The 19,545-nt window shown below is 28.9% G+C and overlaps 3 protein-coding genes across 4 annotated transcripts; 1 reads left to right on the top strand and 2 right to left on the bottom strand.

Annotated features, from left to right (window-relative positions):
* Positions 1 to 264: 264 nt before the first annotated feature.
* Positions 265 to 5,949, bottom strand: LOC106691216 (transcription elongation factor 1 homolog). Of its 2 annotated transcripts, XM_014436931.3 has the most exons (4): positions 5,782 to 5,949; positions 4,479 to 4,524; positions 2,891 to 3,014; positions 265 to 443 (listed from the first exon to the last, which is right to left on the bottom strand). In XM_014436931.3, the coding sequence occupies exons 3-4, from the start codon at positions 3,004 to 3,006 to the stop codon at positions 311 to 313; spliced, it is 249 nt and encodes an 82-aa protein (XP_014292417.1). In that variant the 5' UTR covers positions 3,007 to 3,014; positions 4,479 to 4,524; positions 5,782 to 5,949; the 3' UTR covers positions 265 to 310. The 2 variants fall into 2 exon arrangements, with proteins under 2 accessions (XP_014292417.1, XP_014292413.1); XM_014436927.3 differs by lacking the exon at positions 4,479 to 4,524 and having other exon boundaries at positions 5,782 to 5,928.
* Positions 5,950 to 7,093: 1,144 nt separating this feature from the next.
* LOC106691227 (probable cytosolic Fe-S cluster assembly factor AGAP009023) lies at positions 7,094 to 14,300 on the top strand. The gene is made up of 10 exons (XM_014436941.3): positions 7,094 to 7,613; positions 7,694 to 7,789; positions 9,290 to 9,436; positions 9,517 to 9,619; positions 9,703 to 9,858; positions 10,328 to 10,446; positions 10,519 to 10,639; positions 11,852 to 12,059; positions 12,427 to 12,584; positions 14,026 to 14,300. The coding sequence occupies exons 1-10, from the start codon at positions 7,548 to 7,550 to the stop codon at positions 14,217 to 14,219; spliced, it is 1,368 nt and encodes a 455-aa protein (XP_014292427.1). The 5' UTR covers positions 7,094 to 7,547; the 3' UTR covers positions 14,220 to 14,300.
* Positions 14,301 to 16,208: 1,908 nt separating this feature from the next.
* Positions 16,209 to 19,539, bottom strand: LOC136795560 (furin-like protease 2). The gene is made up of 3 exons (XM_067046531.1): positions 19,427 to 19,539; positions 19,001 to 19,191; positions 16,209 to 16,600 (listed from the first exon to the last, which is right to left on the bottom strand). The coding sequence occupies exons 1-3, from the start codon at positions 19,488 to 19,490 to the stop codon at positions 16,442 to 16,444; spliced, it is 414 nt and encodes a 137-aa protein (XP_066902632.1). The 5' UTR covers positions 19,491 to 19,539; the 3' UTR covers positions 16,209 to 16,441.
* Positions 19,540 to 19,545: the final 6 nt, after the last annotated feature.

Here is a 19,545-nt window from a genome sequence, read left to right on the forward strand (position 1 = left end):
AAATCAATATAACAAATTTTTAAGGTTGATTACACTTTACCAGTACATATGTATGTATGTACACATAATATAAAATTAATGGTAAAAGTAAAATCAAATTATTTTAAATAAATATGATTCTGGCAACCACAAGAATTGTTACAATTCTAAATTATTTAAAAAGATTAATTTTATAAATTTGATCTTATCTGTAAACATACAGAAACAGTAACTATAATAAAAAAAAATTATATAAACAAAACAGTAATAATAAAAATGAACATATAACAAAACACTCATAAACTTTATTAAATATTTTAACTATAAAACACTAATTTGCAGTCTCACAAGCATCTATCCAATCATTGTAGACATCTACAGGCTCTGATAAGAAATTTATAGTTGTCTGAAAATCTTCGAGGCATACTCTGCAAGTTATCCTGGCACTATTCCTTCCTTTATCCCTATAATAAAGTAGTTGAAAATTATATATTAATATTACTAATTCAAAATAAAAGCAACAATAATATTTTTAATATATTTGTTTATACTCAATATATTATTATTCAAAAATTATTTGTAAATTTTTAACCTTGTAATTTTTTTTCCATAAAAGAGAGGTACTGGAACGCCTCAAATCATTCCCAATATCAATTTAATTATTTTTGAATTTTTATGTTAAATTAGTAAAAATAAATTCAGGCACAAATATAATTTACTATAATGAGGTGTAGATAGTTGACCGTAGATTAATGTTTGGAGAAGTTTGTTGGGGGAGTGCGGTCAACAAAGAACAACATAAACAAACAAAACCATATTTATTTATTTTATGCAGACGTTTCGACCTGAGTTTCAGGTCTTCATCAGGGGTTGTGGCGCAGAAGGCAACTAACTGCCTTGACTCAGGTCGAAATGTCGGCATAAAATAAATAAATATGGTTTTGTTTATTTATATTGTTCTTTGCTGACCGCACCCCCCTACAAACTTCTCCAATCATAATTTACTATATATAAGTGATTGACTGTGTAAGTGAATTTGAAGGAGATGGACCCAGGGCTGTGGTTAAGAAGAATAATAGATTTCAACTATTTATTGATTGTTCACATTTCGACCCATAAGTAGGTTTGCATCAGGGCTGTTGTAATGGATAGAGATGTACACAAAGAACAAAGGAACTCAACTGTCAAACTGAAATTCCCTTGTTCTTTGTGTACAACTTCCATTACAACAGACCTGATGAAAACGTACACAGGAGTTGTACACAAAGAACAAGGGAATTTCAGTTTGACAGTTGAGTTCATTTGTTCTTTGTGTACATCTATCCATTACAACAGCCCTGATGAAAACCTACATAATGGGTCAAAACGTCAGCTATTAATAAATGGTTAAAAGCCATTGTTATTCTTCTTGACTGCAGTCCTGATCATCTAAAAAAAAAAAATTTCTGTATTAACGTGAAATATTACAATTATCTATACACCCTCCCTGCCACTATTATGATAATGAATATTATAGCTGTTAGGTTAGAACGACCATAATCAAATAGAAAAACCAAAATAAACAAATCTAATGGACCTATAATGGTGAATCTATCCATGAAAGAATAGTAACATTTAATTCCTTAATCCTGTGATTAATCTAATTATATGACTTCATATTTTTACTTCCTTAACCCTTTTATTTTACTTACATATTTAATTACCAATATATACATTTTATTCCCCCCTTTTTTTTATTACTTTACTTTAAATAATTTTCAATTATTAATTGAATTTTTGTTTTTATTAATGGGAATTTTTATTTTCCACTTCTCTCATCACTTCATTTTATTAATTCCATTCTGTAAAATTATTCACTTTATGTCATTCTGTTTATTTTTTATTTTCTATATTCATTGGTTGTTATCTTGTTCTGTTCTTAGCCTTGATGAAGGCTAGAAACTAGCCAAAACGTCGTCACGATTAAATAAGTTACATCAACTTATTTCTGTTTTATTTTGACCGCACCCCCAACCATCTTCTCGTATAAATAATTTTCATTTTGTACTATATTTATTAACTAGATTTTTATATGTATTTTATAATTTGTTCTTTCCTCTTATTTACTTTTGATATTGCTCATCTCATATAGCCTTAATCTTTGTATAATACTTCAACTATTCATGTCTTTCAACACTATTTATGTATCCATAATGTTAGTTAATTTGCCATTTTCTAAATCATTCTGTATATCCTTTCATTCATTGGTTGTTATCTTGTTTTTTGTTCTTAGCCCTGATGAAGGTTTGAAATTCTGGCCAAATATTTGCATTAAAAATAAGTTTTTACTTGAAGATTATTGATTGACCGTGTGTATAGATAAATGGAATATGGTCCGGGTGCGGTAAAAAAAACTCAAATAGCAAATAATTATACTATTTTTATTGAGCCAACGATTCGCCCCAAGTTGCAGGGCTGTTTTGATGGAAGTCAAAGTCAGACTCTAGTCTTCAAGTTTTTACTTATTTGTGTTCTTCGCTGACCGTACCCCCAGCCATCTTCTCATTATTATGAAAAGAAAAATAACTTTTTTTAATACTTCTATTCAGCTATGCACAATAATTTTTTTTTAATATAATGTTTATAATTACTTGAATTATATTTTAAAAAAATTCTAGATGTAACAATATCTTTAATTAAAATAAATTAAAAAGTACCAAATTTACATTTATTGTGTATCTATATGACAATATATAAACACCTATATGGATATAAACATAGAAAATTTTTAAGGACCATTCCTGATTGTTTCGGCCAACATAAATTGTATCAAGAAAAAAAAAAGTTATTGTTTTTGAGAGGGCTTATGCTCATTAAAGGGTTCATTAAAATTTTTAACCAGTAATATTACTATATAGAACAATAAACTCACATTTTAACCTCACAAGACTTTTCATGATTACAAAATGGGCAGTTAAACTGTGTATCCAATGGTTCAATTGCCTTCCTTTTAGGAGGAGGTTTCCTTTTACTTTTACGTCTTCCCATCTATGAACCTAAAATATTCAAAATTACCAAATCTATGAAAAAAATAACATAAATAATAAAATGGAAACCATAGGAAAAAGTTATAAAAAATCACAAACAAATACATCCGATACACTAAACCCTGTTTCATAACAATCAGTTAAAATAAATGTGCTAAAATTGAATGATACAAAAAAAAAATTATAACCTCTATATGAAAGATATTCCATAAATATAAATATATATATGCTCTCTACACACTGCTTTTTAATAATTCAATACCTGATAGCTTGTAGAAATTAATTAAACTACTATAAGGAATTATCCCATTTCACTTTCATATCATAAAACATAAATAGAGCTATACATAATAAAACGTCAACTGACACGCAACTTTTTAAAACATGATATATAAGGAAATCAAGGGATAATTCATACACAGTAAATTGTTTTCAAGGAATATTCAATTTCAGAATGTCATGTATCTGTGAGAAAGAAGTAATTTTATCAAATAGGAGAAAGAGACAATCAATACCCTTCATAATCTTGTGTTGTGTTTCAACCATTTAGTGGAATAAATAAGGTACATGCCTGTAGGCAATATAGATAACAAGAAGCTTTTATGTAAGCTGTCTGGTGATTGATTCTAAATTTAATTTGGCTTCATTGTGAATTTCATTTACAGCTAGTTTAAATGGCTATTAGAATTTTAAAAAAAGAAAAGAATGTACTGATTTTAATTCACTCTTAAATATAAATTTTGTAATAATCTCAAGCGATAAAATAGCAATAATACCAGTTCATCCAATTAAAGAAATTATAAATACAAAGCTACTAATAACATTGAAGTAGAAAATCATTCAGTACATTTTGGAGACTGTTTTCCTAAAAATGAAGATGTTTTATAAGATATCTCCAAAAAACAATGAATAACTGATCACATAAGTAATTATTGCAATATAAATAGCATTCCTGGTCAAGGAATAAACCAAAGGAAACTTAGAATAAAACAAAAGATTCAAATTATTTATTCACAACTTTCAAAAAACAACTAACTAATGCATGATATATTTTATGAAACTGACCATAAAAACATGGACATATAATCAATAGTAATAAACATAATATTAATGTAAATGTTCAACACAATTTGGTAACCAATTTATCTTCAATTTTCATCAGGATTAATAAATGAAGCACTCGGTCATGATACTTGGTATCTAAGAATTTTGTGAATTAAAAGTTTTGGTTCTTTATGGTTGATGTCATTTGTTATTGAAATTTGTTGTATTATATTAATTTTTTTTTCTAAAGAATAATGTTGGTATCAAGTTATGGTAGTTGAAGGTGTACTACTAACAACATTCATGACATTGTAAAAGTTTCAAATGAGGTGTTTATAGTTAACTTGATATTTGATATGAGGAGAAGAGGTCGGGGGTGCGGTAATGTCATGGGGGGTCAGTAATGATACACATGCAAGTAAAACTTACTTATTTGTGCCAGAGTTCAGACCGGAATTTCAGGCCTTCATCACGGCTAAAAAACAAAAATGAGATATCAATCTTAATTCAGAGATAAATAAAAATAAAATAATAACAAACAAACTTGGAAATATACATAACAATAAATTAAGTAGATATTAGATAATACTAATCGAAGATTAAATATAACGAATGTTGTAGAGGTAAGAATTATACAAAACAATCATACAATTTTTTTTTAATCATTTGTTAAAAAAAATATTCTTTTTTATCATTTTTATTGTATGATTCTTACCTATACAATGCTATATTTGAAGGAGTAAGTGGATGAAGGGGTTATGTTACAAACAGTAAATTTTAAGGAAACAAGTTTCAATTTTATTTTGTTGGAGCTTGATATGTTTTGAAGTGTACATATCCCGTTCTACATATACGTATCTCAGTTACTAATTAGATTTCGAGGTTAGAGTAATTCATACTAGCTAGATAGGCACCTCCCCCTTCATCCACATTAAAGATTAAAAAAATAAGAAAATGTAAGATGGCCCCTTCATTTAATCTTCTATTAGTATTATCTACTATCTACTTAATTTATTGATATGCATATTTCCATGTTGTTGTTGTTATTATTTCATTTTTATCTGAATTAAGGTTATTATCTTGTTTTCGTTTTTGAGCTCTTATGAAGGTTTTAAAATCAGGTGAAAACATCAGCACAAATATAGAAGTTTTACTTATTTGCGTGTCATTACTGACCGCACCCCCAACCATTTCCTCTTCACATCGTAAAAGTTTCTATATTGTTAGTGATTGTGACAAAGTTCCACAAATAATGCATTCAATCATAAAACAAGGTAGTTGAAAATGTTAATGAATTGAAGTTTTTGGCATCACTCGACTTTTTAAAGGCTAATTTAATAAATTATTAAAAGAATCTTGAAGAAATTAGTTTTAATGAAAGAATAAGTTTGATGGTAAATTATAGTGACTCCTAGTAGAAGACAAAACATAATAAACATTTTAACATTATAAAAGTTTTCATTTTGTCAGTTACTAAGTTTTGATCGAACTCAAATATTAATATATTGGTCATTAATATTGCAATTTTACACTTCAAAAAACAAAGAAATTAAGGAATTTTGTTTTCTGATTTCCTTTAAATTTCACTGAAGTGAAAATTCTCATATCACTGAAACATTACTTAATGAAATATAATTAATTCTAATGATGTGCACATTGAGAAACAATCTAAATATATTGAAGGAAGTAAAACATAAAAGTGGTAATATATATTGATAAAATGCATATATACTTAGTTCCAAGAGGAAACGATTATTCACAGCTATCAGAGTTAACAGAAACAATTGTTATTCCGCGATAAAACTACACTTTTAAAACAAAAACAAACAATTGTAGTTGATAATGCATCCTGAAGAATGCTCTGATATATTAATTTTACCAATGAAGTAGATTTTAAAAAATCAAAGAATAAAATAAAAGAGTTTTGAAATAGTGTGTGGGAAGTGTAAGTCGTGTTATTTAATTTTTAGGTATCACAATATCCTCAAGATATTAATTATAAGATGGATAAATTACGAATATTTATGGTTTGTAAAAGTTATTTTATCCCTTCTTAGATTTAATTTCATTATATTGCAATGTTAGATAATTTAATTTGGTAAGATTTCAGTTGTATTTTCCCTTCTATCTATAAAAGGCACCTGACACGATCGGTCACAAACCAGGTAACCACTGGACCGTTGACATGTTTAATGTTAAATCACATCTTGCAAGAAACCTATCATTACCTCAGATATAGTATTAATTCAAGCCAGGCTTTTCATTTAATATCATACATAAACTGGTATACAACGACTAAAATAAAGGGTCAGTCGGAATGACAGTCATCATTCAAAAGTTAAACTGATTCAATGACTGAGACTGATAAACTATTAGCCCGAATGATGCTTACTTGTATACAGTTACAAGTCACTAAATAGTCAATCACAATGATAGTAAAACACCACATTGACGTTCAGTAGTAATACTGATGGACTACTGAGGTTTTGAGATCGTAATCATTCAAAATTTGAAGAGGAGGGGAAGCTGCGAGTATTTCGTTCATATGCATTTCACTTTTTGCAGGAAAATGCCAAAATCTGTTTATTATGAATCCAAAGAGGTATTCTACAAGATTCTTGCTTTTAGTTACCTTTTGTATAAGTATGCTCCAGTCGGTGAAGATGACTTCGTGATCTTTGTTTTGGATGAAGACTGAGATACCGTAGAAGGGTCCTTTATGAGATACCGGACAGCAAGAATTTTATTCGTGATTGAATCAGTCTAGTTCTTCAGTAAAGACTGTCATTCCGACTGGCAGTGTAGGGGCCCTTATTTAATGACCAACAGTTTTTATTATTGTAATATATATAAATTACCATAAAACTGTGTGAATAACAGTTGTGACCAATGGAATTTTGGACGATAGCCAAACATATTTATGAGAAAATAGACTTCTCATTGCTCCGTTACCAGGAATATTAGACTGATGTATGGCGTTGGATTTCTCTTGACGCTTAGACCGAGGTTATATGAGCCTCCAGCATAGTAGTTTCACAGATTATGGTTGTGACATTATCTCGAAAATTCCAAGCTTTGAACTTCAAATTAGATTGCTGCCTGAGTATCTTCAATTCGAATGGATATCGAGATTATTTTCAAGGTTCAATACTTCCACCTGCGATAATGCATCCGTAACTGATCTCTTTTAACTGGCGTATGTTGGATGAAATAATAATAAAATGAGGAAATTAAAAAAAGGGAAATAATTATGTGAGTTTTAATGAGAAACTAAACAAAATCTATATTTAGATTCCTGTGGCTCACATGTCGGACTATGCATGACTGGCTCCATTCTTCCATCCTCCTAGGCTATTTCATAACATAACCTCTCTTACTGTTATTTCATCTGTCAAAGAAGCTGCTGATGTTTTGAGTGATTGATCACTTGGGTTTTATTTTGTTAACAATTTGTTCTTTTCTTTTAAGTTTTCCTATTATTTATATGTACTTTTTTTAATGGAACCAAGATTCAGTGGTGTTTTACAGCTAGCAGATTTAGATGATTTTATTACACCATCTCAAGTAATTTACTTTTTTAATCATAATTAGTTAGTTTCATTGTTAGATATATACATTTTAAGGCCGTTTTATTTTGATTTTAGGAATGTATAAAACCTGTCGAAATAAAGAAAACATCGAAAGGGACTGGAGCAAAAATTAAAATAGAAGATGATGGCACCTATGTCCATGTTGATTCAGTAAATATTGTTTTATAATTTAAGATAATTACTGATTTTTAATTGGTAATTATATTCCTTGATCCTACCTAAATAAAGAAATTTATAGTTATAGTAAATGCTAGATCAAGCCCTTTTCAGTGTTGGTTATTTATGGAAATTTGTTGACTGTGGTACAACTATTGTTTAATTTTATAGCTATTCAACATTTAAATTGTTTAGTTTTATAGAAAATTTAAACCATTGGTCCATCAAGTTATAGATCATCTTTGTTGACAACACTTTTTTGTTATACCTTGTTTTTTGCTCTGCCCAGTTTTGGTTTGATTGACTGTTCTGTAGTTTATTTTCGTGTATGCATACTATAAGGCAATATAATATAATAACAATATCTGACTATCTTATTGTTACCATCTGTTGCTGCTTATTATATTTTAAAAAAATTAAGTAAATAGAATTGTTAACAATAAGATTAGTAAATGGGACTCTGATCTGCTTTAACCACTGGTTATATTGGAATAAATACATTTGAAATAATGTAAAAACAATGTGTTCTTATGGATTACTGTTGTCAGCTATCGTTCTCTCAAACAAAAAAAAAAATTTCAATGGACTACTTTTCAGTGGTTTTTTGAGCAGATAATAATTGTATTAATTTAAATATTTATAAAAACAAGATTTGTTGTCTTGAATAGGAGTTTCTTCATTCAAATCTTTAGTAGATTTGGCCGAATGAGATATTAAAGAATAATAGAAGAGATTGGGAGGGAACTATTAAAAGAAAATATTCATATAAGAAAATTAATGTGGTTCGGCAATCTGTGCATATGTGCAACAAATTCTGATCAATAGACTACAAAAAAAATATATGGGAAGGAAAGACTGAGAGAAAATGACGGATGGACGAGGAATAAGGGGGAGGACATCATATTAGATCTGTAATGAACAGAGGAATCACTCTAGATGAACTTATGATGTTAGCCATGGATAGAGGAGAGTTAAAAAAAATGGATAATGGCTGCCCTGACACTTTAAGGTGTTTGGGTTGATTAAAGAAGGAGGAGAAAAATATGTAATGCTTCATAGAATTTCTATAAGCAAGTTGTTAAGTGCTTAGTGAAAAAAAAAACTTCGAAATGATCAAAGAACTTAAACTTTTAAGAAAATTAAAAACTAAATTAATTAGTTACATTTACAAATAAGGTTCAGTAATAACAAGTTTAAACAGAACCGGATAGAGTGTTCCCAATAAAATTTTAGTTTAGGAAAGACTTTGTAGAATAAGAGTGATAAAAACTAAAATGAAATGTTTTGTCTGTACAAATGCTAGAATCATTATACCATACAGCTGATCAGATGGCAGCAACTCATATTGAAGATGATTGATGAAAATGTTTCATGGTAGTCATCATTCACCTTTAAATTGTTATTTAATTTTGAAGCTATTCATAGGGCTGCTCATTTTGATTATATTTAGTGTTTCTTTATTCATTAATAACTTAATAAGTTATGTTTTATTAGGTGGGACAGAAATCCAAGTTGACCAGAGTGGACATTTCTTTGACTGATTGTTTAGCTTGTAGTGGCTGTATTACAACAGCTGAAACTGTTCTTATCAATCAACAAAGTCATCATGAAATGTTAAGAATCATTACAAACAAAAAAGAGGTAACATATTACTCTAACCGTAGTTTTTTTAATTATTGGAATAGATTTGTTTACCAAACATCGTGTAATTATCATTTCAGGAAGGATATGAACTGGTTGTGATGTCACTTTCTTTGCAAGCTTTGCTTTCTTTGTCTTCACATTCTAATTTGAAACCTGACGATTGCTTAAGAAAATTTACAGGTAGTCTATTTTATTGAGCTTATGGTAGGTAATTTGATTTAATTTTTTTTTCCTTAACTGTTATGTATTAAATATTTTGTTAGGGTTTATAAAACGCTTGGGTGTAGATCTTGTTCTTGATATGGGATTAGCAGAAGACTTAGCTTTAGTTGAAGAATCAAAGGAATTTAATGATCGATATTTAAGAGCCAAGGATGGTGATAAAACTGCGTTACCAATGTTAGCCTCTACATGTCCAGGTATGATTAAATTTTTCTCTCAACAATATCATGTTAAACAATATATTAACTGTTAATTCATATATATTTAATATTCTGATGGTAATAACTATTCTCTCCTAGTTACACAAAACAGGAATATTATGTAGTATAATATTTTAATTTTCCATAATGCTCTCATTTTTTCATTCATGTTTCATTTCATCTATGGCTAAAAATTGATATATGAGATATTCACTTTTCAAAAGTTGTTTGTATCCCAGGAGAGTTTGCTAGTTCCCATGGTTGAAACCATGGTGGTAAACAAGTGATTATGAGTTAATTCCTGAAATTTTTTATTTTTTTATTTCTTGCTTTGTATTGAAGCATTTGTAAACCTATGTTTTATCGAATTTAATTATTCTGTGCCAAATTTCCAATTATATAGGAAATTTTAATTAAGTACTTTGGCCATGGCGTGGATACCTTGTTATATTTTTACTAATTACAGGTTGGGTTTGCTATGCTGAAAAAACTAAGCCACAATTACTTCCGCATTTAAGTTCATGTAAATCTCCTCAACAGATCATGGGATTTCTTGTGAAAAATATTCTTTCAGCTCAAAGAGGTGTTAGTAATTTTCATGATTTACCTTTTATCATCTCTCTTGTACCTTTCTAATTAATTTATTTGTATTTTTAGTTATCTGGAAATCAAATTTATCATATTTGTTTTATGCCTTGCTATGATAAGAAACTTGAAGCTTCAAGACCTCAGTTTAGTGAAAACTCAATACCTGATGTGAACTGCGTCATAACTCCAGGTAATAAACTTTTGGTTTAAGAAATAGTATTTTTACTACTATTGGTTATAAGTGATGAGTTATAAGGAAAAATATTGAAGTTTATCGTGTCATATGTTAATCTCTCTGACATATATTCCTCATAAACCATTAAGAAAAGTATGAAACTCAATGCTTTCATTATATATATATATTTTATACCTATTCATTCAGTTAGGTCTTAGTGATGGAGCAGATAGCTTGTCATGATAAGTTTTTTAACCCCTGTGAGATAACAAGTTTTATGTTGTAGGTGTTAAGTAGTTAGATTGTATAGTTGTTATTGATTTGCCTAAAAATTATCTATAAAACCAGTTTAATGTAATAACCAGAAAATAGTATATTCGAGGTGTTTGGTTGTAAATCATGGTAACTGCAGTTTTAGCATCACTGGTTTTTTAAAGAATAATTTCATTAATTATTAAAAGAATCCTAAGAAAATTTGTTTTCCTAAGAGAATAATATTGATATTAAGATATTAGTAACTCCTGTTCTACATAAAACATTATAATTAACAAAATTAGGAAGAAATGGTAGGAGGGTTGCAGTATATAACAAATACAAATAAGTGACACTTATTTTACATGTGCCTACGCTTCAGCCTGAATTTCAGGCTTTCATATAGAAATTAAGTTATTTTTTACTATATTATGGTTATCTCATTTCTTTTTTTTTTTTTTTTTTCCGTCTTGATGAAGGTCTGATAGTTCAGCTCAAATGTTGGCACATATAAAATTAAGTTTCAATTATTTGTGTTCATTATTACTCCATTGACCACAAACCTCTGACCGTCTTTTCTTCACATTGAATCTATGGTCAACGATTTACACAATATTATAATTATAGCATTGTAAAAACTTTCATTTTGTCAGTTACCATGTATGGTGACCAAAGGCCTTATTTATCAATTTTTTTGTTATGAGATGGTTGGGGATGCGGTCAGTGAATGTGGTCAGTGAACGTATTTGTGTTCACGTTTCTACTTATTAAAGTAAGAATAAAATAAGAATTATGAAAGTAGTATAAATAAGTAGAAATGTATTTGTGTTCTTCACTTACCACTCCCTCAAAATCTTTTCATGTATTTAATCCACGGTTAACTATTAAATCATTGTAATGTTTTTGTTTTTTGATTACTATTAAATTTTGTTGGCTACTATTAAATATTTTTGAATCCTTTGCATTATATGATAGTTGAAATGGAGGTTGCCTTGGCGGAGCTCTGCCCAAATGGTCTGGTTGAAGAGCTGGGGGCCGAAGTGGATTGGCCTTGGGAAGGTGTGCCTGCTTATCCTCCGCTTGCTAAAGCTCTTGGTTCTGGCTCTGGTGGTTATGCTTATCAAGTTATAAGAACTGTACAACAGCCCTCTGAAGAAAATGTGCCATCCTTTGAACCTGTTAAGTTAGTAACCTTTTTAGCTTGTGTTTTGCTGAGTTAATATATAACAGGGAGGAAGAAATATATTGCCTGAGTGTCTACTAGACTTGGAAATTTTACAAGCAATAAGATATGAAAGATGAATTTGTTCTCATGAATGAAAATCATAGTCATAATTTATATAACAGTGATATATACATAACTATATGCATGTATTAAACTTCCTCATCAAATATAAAATTTATTAAAATATCTTGTTTAGTAAAATTTATATAATTAAATTAAAATTTATATTTATTTATAAAATTTATTTTAAACTACAAAAAAATTCTCTTTTAATTATTTAAGCTCGCTGTTTTTAAAAATATATTTATTCTCATTGTTATTTTAGGAGATCTGATATTGTAGTGGCTCAATATGACAATGAAGATGGTAAGCAATTGAAATCTGCAGTTGTAACAGGTTTTAAAAATATTCAAAATACTGTTAACAAACTCAAGAGAGGAAAATGTGATTACGATTATGTTGAAATTATGGCATGTCCATCAGGTAATATTATTTTATTCATCTTGTTTAATTTTATTGCATGATCAAGGTATAATAAATACGATATAACAACAGCCAGTCTATCAATAAATTAATATTTTGTGAAGATGAGTTTTAACTAATTCAAGGATACCAACAGAATTTATTCAGAGAAAAATATAGTATAGCTTATTAGTTTGTTAGTTATTTGGATTTTATTTTTATATGTAAAATCTTTGGTCAGTTCAACTTATGAAAAAATCTGTTTCAGTGGGTGCATCAAATAAATTTCACTTACCCCTCTCTCTTCCCAGTTTTGAAGTTGAAGCAGATACTTCTTCATTCCAGAAAAGATGTTTTTCACTGTGACAATATTTCCCTGTACTAATTTTCCAAATGAGCCTTTCAGTTGATCGATTGAAAAACTACCATTTTGATTTTATCAAAAAATCTCAAGTCACATCCCAGACCATATAGATTTCTAAAATATGTAATTTCAGTCTCTTACGACTTTTCATTTTTGAGCTAGACTGTTCACACATCAACCATTTTGCGGAATTTGGTTATTTGTACTTAAACTTTGTACTATTTGTAGTTGTGTATATTTGTACTTTCTAACCTCAAAACGTTTATTTTTGTCGAAAAGTCATATCCAAATTTTTCACAATCACTACTTTTTCTTACTCCATATACCATATTCATGTAAGTAAAAGTAAAAAACATTACTTTATTTTTTAGAAAGAAAACTATTTTTAACACAAATGTTTGTGAAAACTCCACACCTTGTACACTTATTATTTTTATTAGAACTGTATCCGTAATTTTAAGACATGAAAACATGCATTTAAAGATGCGGAGAGGGAGGAGGAGGTTGACATTTTGAGGTCATTTAACTTGTTTGGTATCAATTGTTACACTTTGATTACCGAAAATTATTCTTAAAAAGCTTTGGACGGGCAACGTAAACTTTCAATGAAATTACCAGTTACTGTCTTATATTTTAACCCAGACTTTTTTGTCTAAAGGATTTAAACTCTTTGTTAGTAATTGATTACTTTCTTTATTTCTCCAGGAGTTTTATTGATAATTATTAGGTTTTTAATGTGAGACAAAAGTCCTTGTTCCTTGAATTTTCAAATTTCAGATTTTCCAACTTATGAGGTCCTATATTTTAGCTTTCATTAAAAATCTTATGCTCAATAGAAATAATTTATAGAACTTCTGGGGGAAGAGGGAGCTATCCAGACTTGAACAAAATTATTTATTACATGCAGATAAATCATTTAGCCAATTAATTGTTAAAATACCCAAAATAAAAAATTATATTTAAAAACAATTACTAATTCAAAACAAAGTAATTTCAATGTTATTGATTAACTTTTTTTGTTTTTTTAATCTTTATCATTAGTTTTTTGTTTCTAGTAAATATTTTACTAAAGTAGATTATTTATGCATTATTTTTTAGGTTGTTTAAATGGAGGTGGACAAGTGAGGGGCCACCTAAAATCAGTTCAAGAATTTCACAGTTCGATGGCAGCTCGTGATCCTCCAGAATCTGTACTTCAGTTTTATAACAAATGTTTCCCAGCCACTAATGATTTGCATACTACCTTTCAAGCAGTTACCTATAATCCTAATCCACTGACAGTTAAGTGGTGATGTGTGCAATGTAATATTTTATAAATAATTTTTTATTGTAGCTCATGTTATTTGTTATAATAAATTGTTTTTATTACATTATTCAGTCTTTTTTTTATCATGTGAATCCTGATGAACAAATATTTACTCCATTTGAAGCTACCTAAAAGGAGTATTTAGTGTTGGTGTCAAAACATTTTTATTTCTCATACAAGGTGAAGTTGGTTGAAGAGTACAGCCAGTGAAGACAATACTAATATGTAAAAGTTATTTTTTATTGTGAGCCAAAGTTTTGGCTTTCATCGGGGTGATAGAGTGGAATATTCTACAGCAATTCAGGGCTAGACACTTGCAGTAAAATCTTTAATCCCATCGTACTGAAAGCCTGACATAATTTAGGCCAAAACATTGCCACTAGTGTTGATGTCAAATTCCTGGGAACTTAACACAAAAATAAAAAACCTATACCACTAGAACCCCTAAAGGGCGAGGGGTTCAGTATATTGCAAAGATATACTGTATCGTGAACAACATGGAGGTGATTATTTCAAGATCTTGGATGGGACACTTTTCTTCCAACCTAACATTAATACAGAATCTAATCAATATGGAATCTTCCAATTACTAAGAAGGATATCTGGATTATTAGGTATTTCAATAAAATTTATCTGATCTTAGTATTTTCACTTTAATCTTATCCTTGGACGGACAATAATACAATGCTAACTTATTTCAGGACCTTAAGGTTATATAAACCACACGGAAGTAATCAACCTAAAGTGTTTATTATTTGATTAATTTTGTTAATTATCTTTATAAACAAAAAATAAAATAAATATCTGTTCAGTAAAGTTTCAAAGAACCTTCATATTATGAAAGTTGTTTTAATGAAGATACAACTTTTAGTGTTATTTTCAAGAATAATCAAGTATTTCACTATAAATAAAATAAGCAAGATCCCTTAAAGTAACCATGATAATGTTAGGAAGGAATAATAAACGATTTGTATATACAACTACATGCATTACATACATACATATACATAACACACACTTGCATATATATTATATGTGTGTGTGTGCCAAAAATTTATTCTTCACTCAAATATTTACATATCACCCAATGCGATCACATAGTATAATTATAAACATTAAATTCTGGTCGTTACATAAAATAAAATACATAGCATATTTACAATCCACATATCAAACACATTGAATTTAAACATATACTATATGAAAAACTTACAAATCACAAACAAACAAATATATATATATATATAATTAAATATGATTCAGAATGATGTACACATTTATTTATTTTTTAGAAAGCTTGCTATTAAAGTATACCTATGGTTCAGAATGCTTTGTATCAATTTAAGTCACTGTTATGGATATTTCGAAGTTTACATTCTCTTATTCTTTATTTCAGATCAATGTTAAAAGTTATTTTGTTCTTCAGGCTTACAACTCATTAGGTACACAATGGTGAGGGCTATCATCTACTTTAATCATCTAAATCTTAAAATTAAAAATATAACTATATAAAAAATCTTAATCTAAAAAAAACCCTTCATTTAAATTATTATTTTATTTTAGTAATTTCTCCCATCTTATGAATATTATTGTCTACCTTTTTTTTTTATAGAATTGCTGTTCTAACATCGAAAGCTTGAGTGTGAGAATTTGGTAGACCAGGAGGCTAGTATAATCGTAAGATTTACAAAATTATAACTGATAATTAATGATAAGGAAAATTATAATTTTTAGTCTAATAGTATCGACAATTTCCACACATTAATACAAATAAATACATACTATAAGGGAATGACAGATGATTACAAATGGTGTAAAAAAAAAAAAATCTTGTTCCATCAAACCCTTAAAAAATAAAGATTTGCATAAATTATAATATTAAATGAATTTAAATACTAAGCCATACATAAACAATAATCAACTCGGTAACAAATTCAGAGGTTCTTTGGCGAATAGAAAGAAAATAAAACAATGCTTAAGATTTGAAAAATACTGTATTAAACCCATTTTTAATTTGTCTTTATTGAAAAAGTTTTATTGAAAAAAATAATAACTGTTTTAAAAAAAAACTAAAAAAAAAACCAAAAAAAAAACCCAATTTCTCAAATTGTTTATCGTTCTATCACCTCTCTAAGCATACTTGGGTCTACCCTCTTATAGGCACTTTATTAAATGTTTATCTCTTCAATTATATCACAGCAGGAGTGACTAAGAGTTTGTGGCGAGAACTATTTCATCTTCATCTGAATCGTCTTCTCTAAAGAGTATTCGGCTATGCTTCTGTATTTCCGGGAGAGGAGCAAATCTCATCTCTCTTACTGGTACTTTTGTGTAACCTCGCAGCCTTTCTGCTGACTTGGAACGCTTCTGAAATTAACAATTTTTTAAATAAAATAAACAAATCATTCATACAAATTTCAAAATAGAAATACATTAAATGAATTTGTTCAGCTGTATTAAGGCTTTATATTAATAAATAAAAAATGATTGTTGAATTGAGGTGAATTCAATTATTGAGAAACAGAAAAATCATAAAGCCATATAAATCACCTATTAACAAAACTGGGGAACAACTATTGACCAACAACTCAATATACATCTAACTGAACAATTTACAATAAAACATTCTGGTGTTAATTATTTTTAAAAAGGTAGGAATAGTTGTGTTTTGAAGGATGTTCTGCTCGGTCAGGATGCAAAGAACAGAAAAACCTCTAGCCCGCATGTGAAGGACCAAAGACTGTCTGTGACAACTATTGATTTTATATAAAATTAAAGAGAAAAGTAGGGATAAATTCATTAAACTAATTAGATAAGTTTACAACTATTTTTATTTCTCTTTTGACTGCAACCCTGACCATCTTCTTATATATCAATTTTTATGGTCAACTATATATACATATATTAAACTAATTAGTTATGGAAAGAAATTTCTATGGCCTATAATTATCTACATGCTATTTATTTATATATATTCATTACATCATTAATTATTATCATACTCCATAGACCATAAAATGGTGGGATCTTTAGTCATCTTTTACCTTGGTTGATCAAGACAAGCTACCACTTATTACTATATTTTTACAAATGAGGAGGAACAGTGAAAAAATAAAAAGGTTCCACATATTGTCAGAATTGAGATTTCAGCAGCAGATGTTTGTCAAGTGACATGAAGTAACACACCAAATGACAATTTGAAAAAAAAAATTAGGGACAACTAAAAATTATGTTTATACAACGTTTTTAAATTATGAAGTCCTTATTGTGAAACATCCTTCCTGCTTTCATACATTCTTATATCCATCTACATTTTGGGGCTCTTCTCCCATCTTCAGGATAATACATCTAATTAGTAGTTACATATCTCTTCTTTCACAACCACAATCAGTGAAAATGAAAAATAATAAGCAATGTACATAATAAATAAAGTATATTATGATTAAGTATTTTATATGCATTCGGATTTTTAACAATAAGAACTTACATAAAAAAAAATTATATTTGAAAATAAGTACTACTACAGCAAAAGAAAGAAAGATGAGTTTCTCTCTTAGGCTAAAAAAGAAAAGAAAAAAAAAGGTAGGTTATGGACCTTAAGTTATACAAATGAGTTCTAATTAATCAGTGATAGAGTCTGAATGAACCTACTGAAAGGGGATTGGCAAAGCTTAACAACATGTGCCTACTTTGTTTTCTGTTTTTTTTTATACTAATATCTTGTAATTAGAGACCAGATTTTTATGCAATTGTATGTTTTGATGGCTTGTCTTTTTTAAATATTTACAAATTAGTGTACTCAGGTGCATTTAACCAAATTTTATGAAGTATATTTTTACAAATAATTACACATTTCAATGATTTTAATAAAGTTAAAAATAAATAAATATTGAAATATAACATTGGAGATGAAATTTCAGATTATAACTGTAGCTTTATTTTCAATGAGCAAAACAACAAAAAATGCTACTCTCAATAACTGAATTATTATAAAAAGAAATTTAAGTTTGTTTCTTACTTTCTTTATCAGATTTAAGTAATCCGAATTTTTCGGTTATTTTTTGAATTTATATAGTCATGGTCGGGGGTCTCATTTTCTGATGCCCCCCTTGCCGTGGACACCGGAAGACGGTGTCTTCGGGGTCTTCCAGTATTCCCCCCTCACCATTTCGCCCACTGCTGAACCTGCACTGGGAAGCGGCTAGAAGACGACATTGTGGCGGTGAAGATATTGCCAGATAGGCCATTATTCCTATGAGACCCCAGGTATGCTCGGTCTTATATTATGTTATTGAAATATATATTTAAACTAACACGATCTGCCCCTGCAGGGAATTAATATTTGAACTCAAGGGAAAATATATGTTTTTTGACAGAAAGGTCTCACAATTTCAACCACACCCTGTTCCATACCAATAAAAAATTCAACATACACTCAGGATACATGAAGTAAGAAACGCACAGGTCCCGATGTATACAGGCCATATTTATTATTATTTAAAACTGAATGAGTAAGAGCAACATTTTCCTTTAAGTCAAAATCTTAGATCAAGAAATTGGATTGAAATCATGAATTTTAAGCAGATGGAGGTGAGAACCAGAGCATAAAAAGGTTAGTGGAATTATGAATAAAAGAAAACTTTAAAAAAATAAAGAAATGGTTTTTATGAAAAATTAGGTGTATAACTGATGATAATTTATAATATTATTTCATTGATAATGGACTGCATGAGACTCAAATAATCAATAAAATATAATAAAGAATACCTGGAGGATAAGAAACACGACAGCAAAAAGGACTAATGTTGATGCACACGCGAGGACTGCTCCCATTGTTACATGTTCAAACCGAGGAGGTTCAGGCTGAATAACGGCTTCCTGAATGGTGCTTTCCATAGCTACCATTCTGGCTGCTCCTGCTGCCATTCTACGCTTACCACTTGGGATGTGACATTTTCCTAGATAAAAAATAATTATCAAATTATAATAAATAGACTGATAATTTATGATTAATAAAAAAAGGAAAGAAAAACATTATATCTAAAAAAATCTAATAATGTCAAAAGAAATTTTTCAAAGCTTTTCATACCCCGAAATATTTCAAAACTATTTTATTTTAGTCTATGGGATTAGTGAAAACATAATATTTGTTTGCATAAAAGAAAGAAATATTTGAGATCAGAAAATATAAACCTGTTTCTGGATCACAATGACAGCACTGATATTTATTTGTAGAATTGCATGGATGACATGGCATGCAAACTTTTTCAGCTGCATCTAGATATCTCCCAATTGCACAAGATGTACAAGCA

Source organism: Halyomorpha halys, unplaced genomic scaffold, assembly GCF_000696795.3.
Source record: "Halyomorpha halys isolate HHAL.00 unplaced genomic scaffold, Hhal_1.1 Scaffold51.1, whole genome shotgun sequence".
Lineage (NCBI taxonomy): Eukaryota > Metazoa > Arthropoda > Insecta > Hemiptera > Pentatomidae > Halyomorpha > Halyomorpha halys.

Excerpts from the sequence above, each read along its gene's own strand:
- LOC106691216 (XM_014436931.3), bottom strand. The coding sequence starts at position 3,006 with ATGGGAAGACGTAAAAGTAAAAGGAAACCTCCTCCTAAAAGGAAGGCA. Across the intron at positions 444-2,890 it reads AAGTCTTGTGAGGTTAAAAT|GGATAAAGGAAGGAATAGTG; the intron begins GTGAGTTTATTG and ends ACTTTATTATAG.
- LOC136795560 (XM_067046531.1), bottom strand. The coding sequence starts at position 19,490 with ATGCCATGTCATCCATGCAATTCTACAAATAAATATCAGTGCTGTCAT. Across the intron at positions 19,192-19,426 it reads TCATTGTGATCCAGAAACAG|GAAAATGTCACATCCCAAGT; the intron begins GTTTATATTTTC and ends TTTTTTATCTAG. Across the intron at positions 16,601-19,000 it reads TCGTGTTTCTTATCCTCCAG|AAGCGTTCCAAGTCAGCAGA; the intron begins GTATTCTTTATT and ends TGTTAATTTCAG.
- LOC106691227 (XM_014436941.3), top strand. The coding sequence starts at position 7,548 with ATGGAACCAAGATTCAGTGGTGTTTTACAGCTAGCAGATTTAGATGAT. Across the intron at positions 7,790-9,289 it reads CCTATGTCCATGTTGATTCA|GTGGGACAGAAATCCAAGTT; the intron begins GTAAATATTGTT and ends ATGTTTTATTAG. Across the intron at positions 12,060-12,426 it reads CCATCCTTTGAACCTGTTAA|GAGATCTGATATTGTAGTGG; the intron begins GTTAGTAACCTT and ends TTGTTATTTTAG.